This window comes from Neolamprologus brichardi, chromosome 23 (assembly GCF_056152115.1).
Source record: "Neolamprologus brichardi isolate AB-2024 chromosome 23, ASM5615211v1, whole genome shotgun sequence".
Classification (NCBI taxonomy): domain Eukaryota; kingdom Metazoa; phylum Chordata; class Actinopteri; order Cichliformes; family Cichlidae; genus Neolamprologus; species Neolamprologus brichardi.
The window spans coordinates 27276675-27294688 of NC_142125.1; the positions used below are offsets into that span (position 1 = coordinate 27276675).

The window sequence follows — 18014 nt, forward strand, 5'->3', positions numbered from 1 at the left end:
ATTAAATATTAGGTCTCTCTCCTCCAAGTCTCTGTTAGTACATGACTTAATAATTGATCAACAAATTGATTTACTCTGCCTTACAGAAACCTGGTTGCAGCAGGATGATTATGTTAGTTTAAATGAATCAACACCCCCGAGTCATTCTAACTACCAGAAATCTCGAAGCACTGGCCGAGGGGGCGGTGTGGCAGCAATTTTTCACACCAGCCTATTGATTAACGAAAGACCAAGACAGACTTAATTCATTTGAAAGCCTGATGCTTAACCTTGTCCACCCCAGCTGTAAAACTCAGAAACCAGTCTTACTTGTTATCATCTATCGTCCACCTGGGCCTTACACAGAGTTTCGGTCGGATTTCTCAGACTTTTTATCTGATTTAGTGCTCAGCTCAGATAAAATTATTATTGTGGGTGATTTTAACATCCATGTAGATGCTAAAAATGACAGCCTCAACATGGCATTTAATCTGTTATTAGACTCGATTGATTTCTCTCAAAATGTAAAAGAACCCACCCACCACTTTAATCACACTCTAGATCTTGTTTTAACATATGGCATAGAAACTGAACATTTAACAGTGTTTCCTGAAAACCCTCTCCTGTCTGATCATTTCTTGATAACATTTACATTTACAATAATTGATTACGCAGCAGTGGAGAGTGGACTTTATCAAAGTAGATGTCTTTCTGAAAGCGCTGTAACTAAGTTTAAGAATATAATCCAGCCACTGTTATCATCTTCAATGCTCATAGAGCAGAGCAGCTATCTGAACGCTACCCCAACAGAGGTCGATCATCTTGTTAATAATTTCACCTCCTCACTACGTACGACTCTGGATACTGTAGCTCCAGTGACTAAGGTCTCTAATCAGAAGTACCTGACCCCGTGGTATAATTCTCAAACACGTACCCTAAAGCAGATGACTCGTAATCTGGAGAGGAAATGGCGTGTCACAAATTTAGAGGATCATCATTTAGCCTGGAGAAATAGTTTGTTGCTTTATAAGAAAGCCCTCCGCAAAGCCAGAACATCTTACTATTCGTCACTGATTGAAGAAAATAAGAACAACCCCAGGTTTCTCTTCAGCACTGTAGCCAGGCTGACAAAAAGTCAGAGCTCTATCGAGCCAACCATCCCTTTAACGTTAACTAGTAATGACTTCATGAACTTCTTCACAAATAAAATTTTTATCATTAGAGAAAAAATTACCAATAATCATCCCACAGATGTAATATTATCTACAGTTACTCTTAGTACCATTGATGTTAAGTTAGACTCTTTTTCTCCAATTGATCTTTCTGAGTTTACTTCAATAATTACTTCCTCCAAACCATCAACGTGTCTTTTAGACCCCATTCCTACAAAACTGCTCAAAGAAGTCCTGCCATTGATTAATTCTTCGATCTTATATATGATCAACCTATCTCTAATAATCGGCTATGTACCACAGGCCTTCAAGGTGGCTGCAGTTAAACCTTTACTCAAAAAGCCATCTCTAGACCCAGCAGTCTTAGCTAATTATAGGCCAATCTCCAACCTTCCTTTCATATCAAAAATCCTTGAAAGAGTAGTTGTCAAACAGCTAACAGATCATCTGCAGAGGAATGGTTTATTTGAAGAGTTTCAGTCAGGTTTCAGAGTTCATCACAGCACAGAAACAGCTTTAGTGAAGGTTACAAATGATCTTCTTATGACCTCTGACAGTGGACTCATCTCTGTGCTTGTCCTTCTTGACCTTAGTGCAGCATTCGATACTGTTGACCATAATATCCTATTAGAGCGATTAGAACATGCTGTAGGTATTACAGGTATTGCACTGCAGTGGTTTGTATCATATCTATCTAATAGACTCCAATTTGTACATGTAAATGGAGAGTCCTCTTCACACACTGAGGTTAATTATGGAGTTCCACAGGGTTCAGTGCTAGGACCAATTCTGTTTACATTATACATGCTTCCCCTAGGCAGCATCATTAGAAGACATAGCATACATTTTCACTGCTATGCTGATGACACCCAGCTCTATCTATCCATGAAGCCAGATAACACACACCAATTAGTTAAACTGCAGGAATGTCTTAAAGAAATAAAGACCTGGATGGCCGCTAACTTTCTCCTTCTTAATTCAGATAAAACTGAGGTTATTGTACTCGGCCCTGAAAATCTTAGAATTATGGTATCTAACCAGATTCTTACTCTGGATGGCATTACCTTGGCCTCCAGTAACACTGTGAGGAACCTTGGAGTCATTTTTGACCAGGATATGTCCTTCAACGCGCATATTAAACAAATATGTAAGACTGCTTTCTTCCATTTGCGCAACATCTCTAAAATTAGAAATATCCTGTCTCAGAGTGACGCTGAAAAACTAGTTCATGCATTTATTACTTCCAGGCTGGACTACTGCAATTCATTATTATCAGGATGTCCTAAAAACTCCCTTCTAGTCCCTGTCAGCTAATCCAAAATGCTGCAGCAAGAGTACTGACAGGGACTAGAAAGAGAGAGCATATTTCTCCTGTTTTGGCTTCCCTTCATTGGCTTCCTGTTAAATCCAGAATTGAATTCAAAATCCTTCTCCTCACATACAAGGTCTTAAATAATCAGGCCCCATCTTATCTTAATGACCTTGTAGTACCATATCACCCTATTAGAGCACTTCGCTCCCGCTCTGCAGGCCTACTTGTTGTTCCTAGAGTATTTAAAAGTAGATTGGGAGGCAGAGCCCTCAGTTTTCAGGCCCCTCTTCTGTGGAACCAGCTTCCATTTTTGATTCGGGAGACAGACACTATCTCTACTTTTAAGATTAGGCTTAAAACTTTTGTTGTGATTTGGCGCTATATAAATAAATTTGAATTGAATTGAATTGATTCCTCCACCTCATACTCTCTTGAGTGAAGATCTCGACTGCACAACCACCAGGAAAGACTCTTCCAGCTGCACAAGCGGACACTAATTATTACCTCTGACTCCTTACACAGACTCCACTCAGAGGTCTTCTCTCTTCACCCTATTATTACACACTTTCCACACCATTAGTGTTTGATTAGCAAAAACTGTCTGCAGTCATCCACAATGTAATTCTATGTGTAATTTTTCCATTTGTCCTTGTCAACCTGGAGCGCCACGTTGTTATTTTTTTTCTTCCACCAAAGTGAGAGAAAAGGCGTACCCGAGCTCGGGCGAAGGATCTGAATCCCTTTGGCCTCACTTTCTCCGAGCACTCCTCTGGTTCACTGATATTTGGCCGGTGCTTTATAATATTTTATATTTCTGAAATGGATGAAAAGTGTCTTAAGATCGGAAATAAACTTTATGTAGAAAGCTGTGTGAATGTGGACTAGAGATGGCTTTTCATGTCCGATACCAATACCAATATCATATATTTGGATATCTGCCGATACCGATATGAATCCGATATAGTGCGTTCTTTAATCAATAAAACTGTTTTTTAAATATCTTGCTGCTTTTTGTATAAGTTCATAAAGTTAAAAAAAACACTAAAGCTATTCTGTTATACCTGTATGCAAAAAAATGCACTGCACCCAAAATATTTCATAGTTCAGCAATACTGATCAATCTAGTAAACTTAAACCTACTCCATCCTCCCTATTCTGGTATTTTAAAGAGTAAGCAACCTAACTAATAGGGTTCTAAAACTCCCAGCAAAAAATAAAAATAAAAAAAATAGGGAACCACCCTCCACCTCATGATGCTTAATTGACGTAATCAACTTTAATTTGATGCAGTGTGAAAAAAAAATGCACAGAAATAAATAATTTTTCAAGAATAATTAAGTAGATTCAACATCTTTCTTCAACAGAACTGCAGACTGCACAGATGGTACCTTCCCGAAGGAAAAAGTAGTATAGCTTACTAGGGTATATTAGACTTATCCATCCATTCGCTTCTCCTTTTCAGGGTCAGGAGAACATGCAAACTCCACACAGAAAGACCCCGGCCTGATGTTGGAATTGAACTCAGGACCTTCTTGCTGTACGGCAACAGTGCTAACCACCGTGCCACCGTGCTGTGTTATTAGACTTAATAGTTACTATATACAGTAATGGACTTCTATACATTTTACATCAGATTAAAACTTTGGGTGTAAGATTCAGATAATTATTTATTAAAAGCTAGACATTTTAAATGAGAATAAGAAAGAAAAGTATGTCTTTGTGCCCCCTTTTCCCTGTTAATGCCCTATCGGCCCCCCTGGCTAAACTTTGCTAGATCCGCCCCTTCACAGTTACCAGCCGTCAGCTACACAGAAAAGGATCCTGGTGTAAAAAGTAGTAATAAATACATTCTAACAACAGCGAAGTGGGCGATAGACAAGCAAGAGAAACGGACTCGCGACAGAAAAGCCGATCAGCTGATCATTGATCAGTTTCATGATTGAAGTAGCAACAGGAGAGGGAGGGAGAGAGAGAGGCAGTCGCTCCATATATTGGTTGTAAAGCTTAACGCGGGAATGCTTTACAAACAGTGGCGGTCCTAGCCTGTTTGGCGCCCTGGGCGAACACTCCCTCTGGCGCCCCCCCACACACAAACACGCACACAAAACATATTAAGGATTGTACATTAACATAAAGCTGTTGTACACACACACACACACATGAAGAGAGAGAGAGTATGCATTGTATGCAAACGGCTACCAAACAGCCATCATAATTCGTCATACAATGAGAACAGGACAAATCAACAATTGACAACGACTAATTAATATTAAAATCTGTAACATAATGTATTGTTTGGAGTTTAGTCTGTTACTGTTGCTATTTTTACCATTTCTTCTTGGAGCAACTGTAACTCACATCATTTCCTTATGGATTAATAAAGTATTCTGATTCTGATTGTTTCAGGATGACCTGCCATTATCCAATCACACATCTGTATTTTTTGCTCATTTCTCCTCCTCTTCTTTTCTCTTTTTTCTAAACTGAGGACCTGATGACTTTGAACTTTTCTTGTCCATCTTCCATTGGTTTTAATTTTGCACTCCAGTATGAACACCCATCCCCCAACCCAAGGATCAGCACAACATGATCTAACACGCCTACACCTTAGTTCACAGATTCACTTTGTTTAGGGTGCATTTCTGGGATTTCACACAACCCAGGGTTCAAATCATGAATACATGGGCTTGGAGTTACAACATTATGAATGCAGGCCCCCCTCCCCTTTCAACGGGTTGTGTGTGAGACTTTAAATCATCAAACTGTAAATTTTAAATTTTAAATTGTTATTGATCCCTTTACCCCGAGTCCTAAAGTGTATATTTATTTTCTTACTCTTCTTATATATATTGTTTGTTTACTTGCGCTGCTGTAACTGGAGCCTCGTCGTCTCGTCTCTCTATATACTGGACTGTATGTAGCGGAGATGACAATAAAGTTTACTTTGACTTCAGCAGCGAGCAGGTGCACCGAGGGCTCTCGCGCTCACTTTTCGTGTATAGAATTTCGAAAAAACATCGGTGCAAATTATAAGTCTGTATTATAATGTCTGGTGTTTTCGTGTTTGTTGGTTTGTTTTTATTTTGTTTTATTGCGAGTTGGTTATTAGATGCTGCTCCAGCTGGTCAGAAAATCCCCCGCCGCCCCGCCATCTGGTCTCTGCGCCGCAAGCAGCAGGCGCACCTCGCAAACGAAGGGCGTCCTTACTCCCAGCAAATGGGCGATAGAAAACCGATCGGTGCCTGTACCATTCCCAATATGCGCTGGCTGACATCGGGGCAGCATGAGTACGAGCATTTTTTTGTTTTTTTGCCGATGCCCGTGATGCCGCCCCCCACCACGATGCCGCCCTGGGCAACTGCCCGTTTCGCCCGTATCTAAAACCGCTACTGTTTACAAACATTCAAAGATCAACTTACACACTTGCTTTGCTTCTTTCTGGGATAACTTCCTCGGAGATGAAATGCTGGATTGGTAGCGAGGCTACAAATACACCCAGCCACTCTATCACGTGAGGCATACTGCTGCCACGTGCTATGATTATGATCTGAGTTACGCCATGTTGCAAGTTTTATGAGGTGCTTTTTTGATATTTAATGGATCGGATTACATTTTTTATTTCTCTCCGATTTCCGATCCAGTAATTTACGTCAGTATCGGACTGATACCGATACATAATATCGGATCGGTCCATCTCTAATGTGGACACAATAATTGTGTTTTTAATTGTATGACAATCTGTCTGTATGTAATTTGATGACTTAAATGTAATGTAAGTTTGGACACAATAAGAAATCCTGCAATGTTTGTTTTTTTTAAATTATGTCATCCTCTTTGCACAGTACTTTTGACACTGTGAAATATTCTTAATTCTTTTCTTTTCTTGTTTCAAAACACCTGAAACCTTCTTCCATAGCCAACAGAGATTTTGCTGGTTTATTGCCAATTACCTTCTCTTCAGTATTCCTCAGGTTTTATGAATTTTACTATTTTAAAATAAAGATGAATAGATTGTGTTCATATGGAACAAAATTAAACTTATACAAAAATTTCTTTTTCTCTCTTTTTATTGAGTTTATCCCTTAGAGGGGATGAACACAGCACATGGAAGATCATACAAAAAAAATCAGGGTGAATTTTTATTTTTGAGGTAAACAAAGATGTGCTGAATGTAAATATTAAACACATTGTCTGCAGATTAGTATAAAATCAGAGTTCATAACTGTGTAATATAAATGCTCTAAGCCTAGAGTGTCAAACTCAGTGAAAATCTCCTTTCTGTCAGTATAAACACATTTAATTACACATTTATAGTGCAAATCTTTTTTTCTACCGTAGTAAATGAAAAGAAATTTTAAAAAGGAATAGGAAAGGAATCTGAGCTCTTTCTCACTGTGGAAAGCTTTAAAACTTTCCAAAGCCCACGTGTCGGGCTGAATCTGGCCCCTGGGCCTTATGTTTGACAACCCTCTTCTAAGCCTTTCTTAACCTAGATGCCATTAAATAAGACTTTCTTTGAGACCACACACTCATCAAAAAAACTCTTTGGTGAGGTCATAAATCAAGTAAGCAGCTGGGTCATTTCCTCACAGACTTCTATGCAATCACATTTTTATGAAGCACAGGCTGGCCATACAAAAGAATGCAGGTTGAAGGCACTTACACTTTAGCTTCACCTGGAAGTTAACGGTAGTAAACTGTAAAAAGTAGGGCTGCTCAATTAATCGAATTTTAATCACGATTACGATCTGGGCTTTCAACGATCATTAAAAATGACTGAGCCGATTATTAGCCCCTCCCTCGTGCTTTACTCTCGCGCTGCTCCGTGTGGCAAATCGAGCGCACCTCTCTGCATTTCGAACACGTGTCACAACAATTAAGAGCAGCGGTCTCCAACCTTTTTTGCGCCACGGACCGGTTTATGCCCGGCAATATTTTCATAGACCGGCCTTTAAGGTGTCGCAGATAAATACAACAAAATAAAACTAGTACTGGTACTGAAAAAAAGAAAATTTATTCATAACACACGTGAAAAGACCCAGGAAAACCGAGTAAACGATAAAAACGTTAACAAAATAACTCTGAAAACCGATAAAAACCCTGAAAACTATACATTTCACACCTGAGCCTCAACTCTCGCGACCCGGTACCAAACGACTCACGAGGCCCGGGGGTTGGGGACCGCTGATTAGGAGGACCCGAGGGAAGCTCGGAAAGCTCAGCAGAAGTTATTTGGAGAGGAGAGTGACTGCCGTTGGTTGAAAAGAGAGGTAAAAAACGTCAGTGGTGTGGAAACATTATGGGTTCGCGGAGTCAGACGTGGATCAAGTAGACACAGTGTGTAAACTTTGCTACAGTGTCGTAGCTGCACCACAGAGCAACACTGCAAAGTTCACTAAACCCAGATGTTTACATTTTTCATTTATTTTTTATATTGCAAACATTTGCACTGTTATCAGTATTTGCACACTATTTTATATTATTTTTTCACAATCTTTAAAGTCATTATTCAATACATTGTTATTGTTAAATAAATATAGTCAAATAATCGAGATCTCAATTTCTGTGAAAATAATCGTGATTATCATTTTTGCCATAATCGAGCAGCCCTAGTAAAAAGTCAGTGTTAATAAGCTGATCTGACAGTACATCTTCATTTTTCTGAGAAAGGTTTGGAGTATATTCTTCTAGGTGCACAGCATCAGGCTGGAGTGATTTTCTCAGGGACATGGAGGTTTGTCAGTTTCTAAAACAAAGCTTTTATCCTGTAAGAGGAAGCTACCTGCTGACGAATGGGTGCACGTGGTTCAGAGAAAGGTTGCCCATACAGCTTACATTTAGTATACATGTGCAATTACTGAACTGCAGATGAGCTTTTCTCTTAATATTTTCACATTAGTGAGAAACTAGATGACCAGTACCTGTGTTTACAGTGCAGCAATTCACAACATGTGAAAGGATGTGCATATACAACTACAGTATGTGCTGTATCTTTGCATTATTAAAAGTGCATGTGTTTAGCATTTAAACTGGTAGTGTCATAGCAGACATCCAACCAAAATATTTAGCGTTAGAGATACAATTCATGTTACAGCAATACACCAAAATAAAAGCTTTCCAGTTTGATCATAATGCTTCCCAGATGATTATAAATCATAAAAATAAAACCAAATTTGTAAACATTACTAATGTGCAACTTTAAGTGGCACAGTGTGCCCTTTTCCTTCTCTCCACTATCCTTACTTTGATTGTAAGCCTGCCTATCTGCTATTAAAATTAATTTCTCTTGTGATTTCTTTCAATTCGACACACGACAGGAAACAGCACCCATGTCCAGGTGTTGTTTTCCTGAGAGCTTCTCTACCCGTTCTGCTAACACCACGTAGAGGTCCATTTGTCAGTTGTGTCAGCACGGTGAGATCAATCCCTTTACAGCTTTTCTTCCTTATTATATTTGAGCCCATGAGCTCCCTCTGAGTCGTAGTTCTCGTAGCACGGCAGCGAGGGCCATTCTGGCTCGTACGCCGTGGTGGTGTACACAAACACCTCCGTGATGCTCCCCGGTGACAGCATCTCCTCTCCTTCCGTCTTCCCCACCCACTCCTTCACCTCCAGCTGGACCTTCGTCCGCTGGTACAATGTTGGGACGCTTTCAAACTCGTCCAGGAATTTCAGCATCTGGTCATCCACTTTGTAGATCTCCCCGTGCACTCGGTGACCCTGGCCAGGGATGTTGAGCAGGAAAGGGATGTTGTACTCGGTGGAGATCACTAACGGGTATTTCTGGGTGGTGAACGCCAAGCCAAGGTACTCGGCCTTTCCATTGTTGCTGTCGAACATGCGGTCGTTGTTGGGCTGCCCCTTCTTCAGAGTGCCATAAACGAAGACCCGAGTCATGAAGACAGAGGACCAAAGACGCACCTGCGGTGTAAAGAAGGGAGAAACATCTCTGTGAGCAAATTCCCAGCAGGTATTACTGGCAAAAATATTTATACAGTTTTAACTATTACTCTGTATTATATCAGTGACTTGTGTGTAATTTGATCTAATTTAAAATGATCAGACCTTCAAAATAAAAGAAAATCAAACTCAAATCTAGGTAACACTGTTTGGGAGTTTGTACTCCTTACACACATTAATTAGAAACACAATCAGCAGATTAACATTACATGCACAGATTACACATGACTATATCAATACACTTCCTACAACAGCAACTGGAGAGGTCATTCAGTGAAAAACGCTGTTTACATGTTATGCTTATGGGTAAGTTAAACATCAGTTACAATTACCAAGCAACCACGTCATCACTGTGTAATGATAAAGCATAAGTTAGGCTACCTTAGAGTTCCTCAAACCCCCTCGAGCTGTCAAAAAAAAAACCGATACCGGAAGTGCAGTTTTAAAACACACGCTGTGAAGTGACACACGTTTTTCCTGCTTATCTCTGTCATAAAACCACCATAAAGAAGCGCAAACCCACCTTGAATAAGCAGCAAGTAGCTCTTCTACTATAAAAATCTCCGTGCCACCATGACAGTTTGAGGAAGAACTCTGGATTGGGCACGCTTCCTCTTCTTCTTTCTGTTTAACGGCGGTTGGCAACCAACTTTAAAAGAGCGTTACCGCCTCTTACTGTTCCGGAGTATGGGTCAGACAGCGAGCTCACATTGCGCACGCGTGGAAGCGATCCAAATAAAAGCGGAACAACAACAGAGGGCGCTAAAGTGCCAAAGGAAATTTTTTAATTTTTTCATTGTTAATTAAACAAATGTAACAAGTACAACAAATACAGCCTGTAGGCTGTATTTAAAGACAAATAATAAAAATAAAATAGACATAAGTAATTAAAGAAATTGACATTTATGAATGCCTTTTTCTTACCATTTTTTTGCACAAAGATTGATTTGTTTCTAACTTCTATGTAACAATGGTTCCACAGGGGAGTATTGTGTGGGCTATAATTATGTTTGTATATTAATTTCCAGTATAATAAAACTTGTAAATAAAAGATTAATTTCGCCTAGATCTGAAAATATTTTGTTTGGAAAATAAAACCATAGACTATTTTGATTTCTTAAAAATGACCTGAGCCAGTTTATTTTTAGGGTGCCATTTAAACTGTCAAATTCAATAGCTTGCCATCCTCCATCTTCACATTGTTTGACTCAATCACCTTGCCTAATATAGAGGGTTTTTTTTTTGCTTCCATATAAAATCAAAGTTTAGCTGGTTAATAGATTTGATTGCTGATTTAGGTACACCTAATGTATATGCAGAGTGTATTAGCCTGGAAATACTTTCCATCTTGGTGAGAAATATTCTACCCAATAAGTCTGTCTGTGCCCACTTACTTCAATGAGTTCAATGAATTATGCATTTTCTTTCAAATATTAAGGTTTTCTAACTCAGTTCTGTTTTAAACTGAATCTAAATCTCTGTGAGGTGCCATGTGGAAGACACACTGAACTGTTTGTGTCGCTATGCAGTAATTTGATTAAATTATTAAAGCCACTTCAAAATCCAAACAAATCTAGGGCTTGAAACATAAACTCATGCTTTGTAAAAGTCTAAAACTAGTAAAAAACCTTTGTTATCAATTAGGTAGTTATAGTCAATCAAGTCCAGAACAAGGCAGATATTATTATGGATTGAGTGGCCTTTTATAAATTCGGAGTGTCAGAAATTATTTGAGTTATGCCTGATTTTAATCTGTTACCAAAAATATGTTTTAGAAGATTATAATCATTATTTAAGAGTGTTATTGGACTTAAATTATCAAGAAGTTTAGGATCTTTCCCAGGTTTTGGTATGAGTGTAACTACCCCTTGTTTCATAGTGTGTGTGAGAGAACCATTTTCTAAAATTTTTGTGAGCATTTCAAACACAAGGATTTTAGTATGATCCCAAAAATATATGTAAAAGTTGCTCATCTAGCCATCACATCCTGGGGCTTTATCTTTGGATAAAGCACCTAATGCTTTATCTAACTCTTCAAAGGTAATACCTGCATCACAGTACTGCTTAAAATTTTCATCAGTTTTAGGAATCAGGTGTTTAATAGATTGATCCTATGCCATTGGCCTCAGCCAAATTGCTGTAAAAGGTAAAGATTTCTTTGGATATTAATTGAGGGTCCGTGCATAGCCATCCTCTATCCACTTGGCTTAGGATCTCAGATATGCTCCTTTGGCCTTTTGAGTATAACTATCGTCTTTTTTCATTTTCTTTGTTGTAAAGCACTTTGTGATTTTTATCTGTGAAAAGTGCTATATAAATACATTTTCCTTCCTTCCTTACTTGCTTACTAAAGAAGACTGTAGAATACTTCTGCACTGTTTGTCATCATCGTTAAAAAAGGGTTTAGAACAGATGTGATTAAGTTCCCTGATAGTTTCAGTTTATTTTTGCTGATTCTGGTTAGCTATTATTTTACTGTGTTTAATTGAGATTTGGCGTACTTTAAACTTAAAGAATTTCCACTTTTCTTTGTAAGAGATTAGGTTTTTATCATTTGAAATAAGTTCTAGTTGTTCAAGTATTTCGTTCCTAAAATTTTCATTGGTAAGCAGGGTTGAGTTAAATTTCCAGTAACCTTTATTATGAGATTTTTTAAGTTGAGGTGTGACACTGTATCAAACAGTGATCGGTTAAAGGCGCAGCTGAGACACCCGCATCTACATTGTTCTGCATTATACTGTCTGAAATTAGCCAGAAATCAAAATGAGATTTAGCTGAGCGATCGAGCTTGAACCATGAAAAGGGCTGATGAAGTTGGTTCGCTTATCTCCAAGGATCTATTAGGTTAAAATCTAAACAGAAGATGTGTAAAAATTAATTTATATGATGAGACTGGATTTTAGAGAGTGATCTATCAAGCCACTCGTCACAGACAATATTGAAATCTCCTCCCACTATAAAATTGTTTGTGGAGTACTTGTGAGATAGTTCTTTTAGGTGATTGGTTATGTCAGTTAATAAGAGTTCGTTCTGAGCAACACTGTTGTAGCCATAAATATTGCATAGAAACAGAAATCTATTTTCCACTTTGAGTACACAGCCAATGGCCCAAATTGTCTTTCCTATGAGTTTCTATGTTATTACGGACGTTTTTAAATATATCAAATTTGATAAATAGAGGTTTTCTGAGTTTCCTACCCTCACCTGTGGTCACGAGCTGTGGGTAGTGACCAACAGAACGAGATTGTGGATACAAGTGGTGGAAATGGGCTTAGTCTGAAGGGTGGCTGGCATCTCCCTTAGAGATAGGGTGAGAAGTTCAGCCATCCTGGAGGGACTCAGAGTAGAGCCGCTGCTCCTTCACATCGAAAGGAGCCAGTTGAGGTGGTTCGGCCATGTTACAAGGATGCCTCCTGGGTGCCTCATGGGTGAGGTGTTCTGCTCCTCCACATCAAAAGGAGCCAGCTGAGGTGGTTCAGGCATCTGACAAGGATGCCTCCTGGGTGAGGTTTTCCGGGCATGTCCCACCGGGAGGAGGCCCTGGGGCAGACCGAGGACACGCTGGAGAGATTATATCTCTCGGGTGGCCTGGGAACGTATTCCCCCGGATGGGCTAGAGGAGGTGGCTGGGGAGAGGGAGGTCTGGGCTTCTCTGCTTGGGCTGCTGCCCCACGACCTGGCCCCGGATAAGCGGAAGAAGATGGATGGATGGATAAATGGATGGAGGTTTTCTGAGTTTTTGAGACTTCTACATCATCATCATTAGTGTGAATCCTCCAAAAAACCTAAATTAATTGTACAATATTTTTTTAAGCAATAAATAGCAAAAATATTGGTAGATGTATCAAATATGATACAAATTCAAACTCATTTATGCAAATTAATATTCATTCATTCATGTTCATATAATTTAAATGGTTAAAGTTAGTTGGTTTGAAACAACACAGGAAGTAAATATCATGGAGACACAAAGTGCACGTGGATAAAGCAGTTGCAGTAAAAGTAAAGGAAGCACAGGAGTCACAAATGTGGACATCAAGAAACGTGAGAGAGTGAAACAACAGGAACCAAAACTCAACAAATATACAGCAGATTTGTTAGTACCATGACAAAGAATTTTTTTTCTCCCTACAGATTACACCAAATTTTTCATCTGCCTCAACAGAGTGTGTTTCTTGTAGCAATATACAGTTAGCATTTACATTTTTACAAAACAAAAATATTGATTTTATTTTAAGAATATCTCTCAAGCCCTAGTATTTAAAGACACACAGTTAAAATTAGAAGTGAAAAATGACATAAAAAGGAAAAGAAACGAGAGACTGGAACACTAAATCCTTTAAATTGAATTCAAAAAATGCAAAAGAGCTCTAAAAAATATAATATATATAGTCGTTATATATAGTCATTATAATACCGTACCAAATAGGTAATATGAACCTGCCTACTTAAACTTAACCGGCGTGCTCTCTGTAGTAAATGTTCTTCCCTTCAGCTCTGGCTTGCTCTATTTGGGCCAAACTGCAGCTCTTGCCTCCTGGTCTAGTTTGCAGAAATCTTGCTTGAAGTAGATGCTTAGCTCCTTGCACACCTGGGAATCCTTGGTCAGCTGCCAGAAAGCATCTCGGTGGTGTCTCATGGTGAACTGAACTATTATTTGTTAAGGTCAACCCGCTTCTTTTTTCCCTAGGCGATGGACAGTGTCCACAGCATTGTCCAGTGAAGAAGCCCAATGTGGTGCGATCTTGGCTAAGATGTCGATGAGCTCCTTGCAAGAATCCTTGTCGTTTGTTTCTTTCCATCCCTGAATTTTCAAGTTCCAGTGGCACATGTACCTTTCTAGTTCCCACACTCTCTCCTTCAGCTCCGTGTTTTCTTTGTTGAGAGCAGGCATGTCTTTTTTCCAAAACAGACAGTTTAGCTTTACACTCTTTTATAACGGCTGCATTCATTTCAGCTAGCTTGGCGATATTAGCCACCATTGTCATGTTGTTACTTAGCTGCACACCGAGGTGATCAATCTTGTTTGTTAGCTTGTTAATGGCTTCTACTATGGAGTTGTTGGTCTCCACACTTTGGGACACAATTCCCTTACAACGGTGCTTTGGTGGGTGTAGATGGAGTTTTTCTTTTGGCTGACGACGTTGAAATCACCATCGAGTATTTGTGGTCAGTGTCTGCGGAGCTTTTGAAGGCTACCACTTGTTTGGCTGAAGCTTCTGCTTTTTCCCGTGTCATCTTCTTGTCTTTTAAATGGCAGATTGGGTTCGCTCAAAAAGGCTTTAGGTGATGTACTTAGTCTTCATAAACTATAGGCAAAAACAGCAACCTATTTGGTGGTCAAAAGAAGAGGTCTAAACAGGTCTAATGGGATTAGTGCATGACAGCTTAAAAGAAGTTGCCAGAACCCACCAAAAGAAAAGAAAAAAAAGTGTGATGTGGGAAAGGAGGCAGAATAAAGGCTTTCATACTATACTGAAAACTAAATTAAGCAAACAAACAAATAAACATTAAATACATCATTAAAGATTTAATGAAATGTGTTATTAATTATCTTGGAAATAAGTCATTTAGTAGTGGTACAATTTATGAACTTTGTCATTAATTAAGCCAGCTGTAGACTGGCGACCTGTAACCTCCCCCAGCTGGGCAGCTGATATAGGTTTTAGCCCGTGCACGTCTGCTGGCATGGCAACACCAGCATGTTAATGGTGGACTTTAGCATAGCTGTGGAGGTACCACTACCGTGTTTTTGCTCGTCTTTCTTCTCCTGCCACATTCTGTTTTTTTCTTCCCACCTCTGACTTTGGAGTCCAGCTGCCTGCTTGCTTGCTTACTTACCACTGTTTTGTCTTCTTCTTTGTGATCAAAGAACCATTGCCCTTGTGTCTTTTCTTTCTGCTCATCTCTGTGTTTTTGTCTTTCTTCATCGGTCTCAGTCCTTATCTCTATTTCTGCATCTGTGTGCACCAACATTGGTAGAGGCTATCAGTAGTGCAACCAGTGAGTTGATGAGGCCCCTCAGCAGACTTCAGGGGCCACATCTCTTGCTTTGCTGGTTTGCTGGTACAAAAACACAGCCTGTCTTTTAGCGACACCTGGTGGATTAGAGAGGTTGTATCATGAATACGTGACTCTTGTAATAAAGAAGATAAATACATATGTCTAAATCCCTGTAAGTAGTTTGCAGGATATTCATTCTGCTTATGACAACGCAGAATAAAAGCTTATCCCCTGGTGGGAACAAACACAGCACAGATCAAACAAAAGAAATCAGGAATTAACTTTTATTTCAGAGGTAATCAAAGACAAGTGGAATGTAACGATTAAACACACCAGAGTTCATATCTGTGTGATATCTGCTCTAAGACAGGGGTGTCAAACTCATTTTACATCATGGGCCACATATAATCAGCTTTGATTTAAATGGGCCGGACCAGTACAACTCACCTTTCTGACAGTGTAAACTCGTTTAATTGCATATTTACAGTGCAAGTCCATTTTATATTGTAGTAAATGAAAAGAATTAAAATGAATCTGAGATCTTTCTCAGTATGAAAAGCTGTAAAAGTTTCCAAAGCCACCCAGTCGGCTAAATTTGAAGCCTTTGCCGGGCTGAATCTGGTTCCTGGGCCTTATGGTTGACACGCCTGCTCTAAGCCTTTCTTAACCTAGATGCCATTAAATAAAAGTCTTATTTAATAGCATTGAGACCACACACCTATAATGAAACTCTTTGGTGAGGTCATAAATCAAGTAAGCAGCTGGGTCATTTCCTCACAGACTTCTATGCAATCACATTTTTGGAAGGACAGGCTGGCCATACAATGCAGGTTCAAGGCACTTGTGCATTAGCTTCACCTGGAAGCTACATGCAGGTTTTTTTTGTTTTTTTTTTTTTACATACAATATATATGTAAAATTCTATTAGCTCACAATATTTGCCAGCAGATAGTCAGCACTACACAATTACACATTGTTAACAGTTTTTTTTTTTTTTTTTTTTTTAAAGGGTTAGGGTCTGACATTACAGCTTCATTTTTTTGACAAAGGTTTACAGGGCATTGTTTTAGGTGCACAGCAATAAGATAAATTATAAAAATAAAAGCAACTTTGCCAGTTGCATCAGCACGGTGAGATCAGTCCCTTTATAGCTTTTCTTCCTTATTATACTTGAGCCCGTGATCTCCCTCTGAGTCGTAGCTCTCATAGCACGGCAGCGAGGGCCAGTCTGGCTCGTACGTCGTGGTGGTGTACACAAACGCATCTGTGATGCTCCCCGGTGACACCTTCTCCTCTCCTTCCGTCTTCCCCACCCACTCCTTCACTTCCAGCTGGACCACCGTCCGCTGGTACAACGTTGGGACGCTTTTAAAAGTGTCCAGGAATTTCAGCATCTGGTCATCCACTTTGTAGATCTCCCCGTGCACTCGGTGACCCTGGCCAGGGATGTTGAGCAGGAAAGGGATGTTGTACTCGGTGGAGATCACTAACGGGTATTTCTGGGTGGTGAACGCCAAGCCAAGGTACTCGGCCTTTCCATTGTTGCTGTCGAACATGCGGTAGTTGTTGGGCTGCCCCTTCTTCAGAGTGCCGTAAACGAAGACCCGAGTCATAAGGACAGAGGACCAAAGACGCACCTGTGGTGTAAAGAAGGGAGAAACACCTCTGTGAGCAAATTCCCAGCAGGTATTACTGGCAAAAATATTTATACAGTTTTAACTATTACTCTGTATTATATCAGTCACTTGTGTGTAATTTGATCTAATTTAAAATGATCAGACCTTCAAAATAAAAGAAAATCAAACTCAAATCTAGGTAACACTGTTTGGGAGTTTGTACTCCTTACACACATTAATTAGAAACACAATCAGCAGATTAACATTACATGCACAGATTACACATGACTATATCAATACACTTCCTACAACAGCAACTGGAGAGGTCATTCAGTGAAAAACGCTGTTTACATGTTATGCTTATGGGCAAGTTAAACATCAGTTACAATTACCAAGCAACCACGTCATCACTGTGTAATGATAAAGCATAAGTTAGGCTACCTTAGAGTTCCTCAAACCCCCTCGAGCTGTCAAAAAAATACCGATACCGGAAGTGCAGTTTTAAAACACACGCTGTGAAGTGACACACGTTTTTCCTGCTTATCTCTGTCATAAAACCACCATAAAGAAGCGCAAACCCACCTTGAATAAGCAGCAAGTAGCTCTTCTACTATAAAAATCTCCGTGCCACCGTGACAGTTTGAGGAAGAACTCTGGATTGGGCGCGCTTCCTCTTCTTCTTTCTGTTTAACGGCGGTTGGCAACCAACTTTAAAAGAGCGTTACCGCCTCTTACTGTTCCGGAGTATGGATCAAACAGCGAGCTCACATTGCGCACGCGTGGAAGCGATCCAAATAAAAGCGGAACAACAACAGAGGGCGCTAATGTGCCAAAGGAAATTTTTTAATTTTTTAATTGTTAATTAAACAAATGTAACAAGTACAACAAATACAGCCTGTAGGCTGTATTTAAAGACAAATAATAAAAATAAAATAGACATAAGTAATTAAAGAAATTGACATTTATGAATGC

General features: G+C 39.4%; 2 protein-coding genes across 2 annotated transcripts; both read right to left on the minus strand.

Moving 5' to 3' along the window:
- Positions 1–6528: 6528 nt before the first annotated feature.
- On the minus strand, positions 6529–10085 carry LOC148096238 (gamma-glutamylaminecyclotransferase-like). Its single transcript, XM_087836710.1, has 2 exons — positions 9947–10085; positions 6529–9384 (listed from the first exon to the last, which is right to left on the minus strand). The coding sequence occupies exon 2, from the start codon at positions 9358–9360 to the stop codon at positions 8893–8895; it is 468 nt and encodes a 155-aa protein (XP_087692836.1). The 5' UTR covers positions 9361–9384; positions 9947–10085; the 3' UTR covers positions 6529–8892.
- A 5611-nt stretch (positions 10086–15696) lies between these two features.
- Positions 15697–17779, minus strand: LOC148096239 (gamma-glutamylaminecyclotransferase B-like). The gene is made up of 2 exons (XM_087836097.1): positions 17625–17779; positions 15697–17063 (listed from the first exon to the last, which is right to left on the minus strand). The coding sequence occupies exon 2, from the start codon at positions 17037–17039 to the stop codon at positions 16572–16574; it is 468 nt and encodes a 155-aa protein (XP_087692223.1). The 5' UTR covers positions 17040–17063; positions 17625–17779; the 3' UTR covers positions 15697–16571.
- Between the last annotated feature and the right edge of the window lie 235 nt (positions 17780–18014).

Excerpts from the sequence above, each read along its gene's own strand:
- LOC148096238 (XM_087836710.1), bottom strand. The coding sequence starts at position 9,360 with ATGACTCGGGTCTTCGTTTATGGCACTCTGAAGAAGGGGCAGCCCAAC.
- LOC148096239 (XM_087836097.1), bottom strand. The coding sequence starts at position 17,039 with ATGACTCGGGTCTTCGTTTACGGCACTCTGAAGAAGGGGCAGCCCAAC.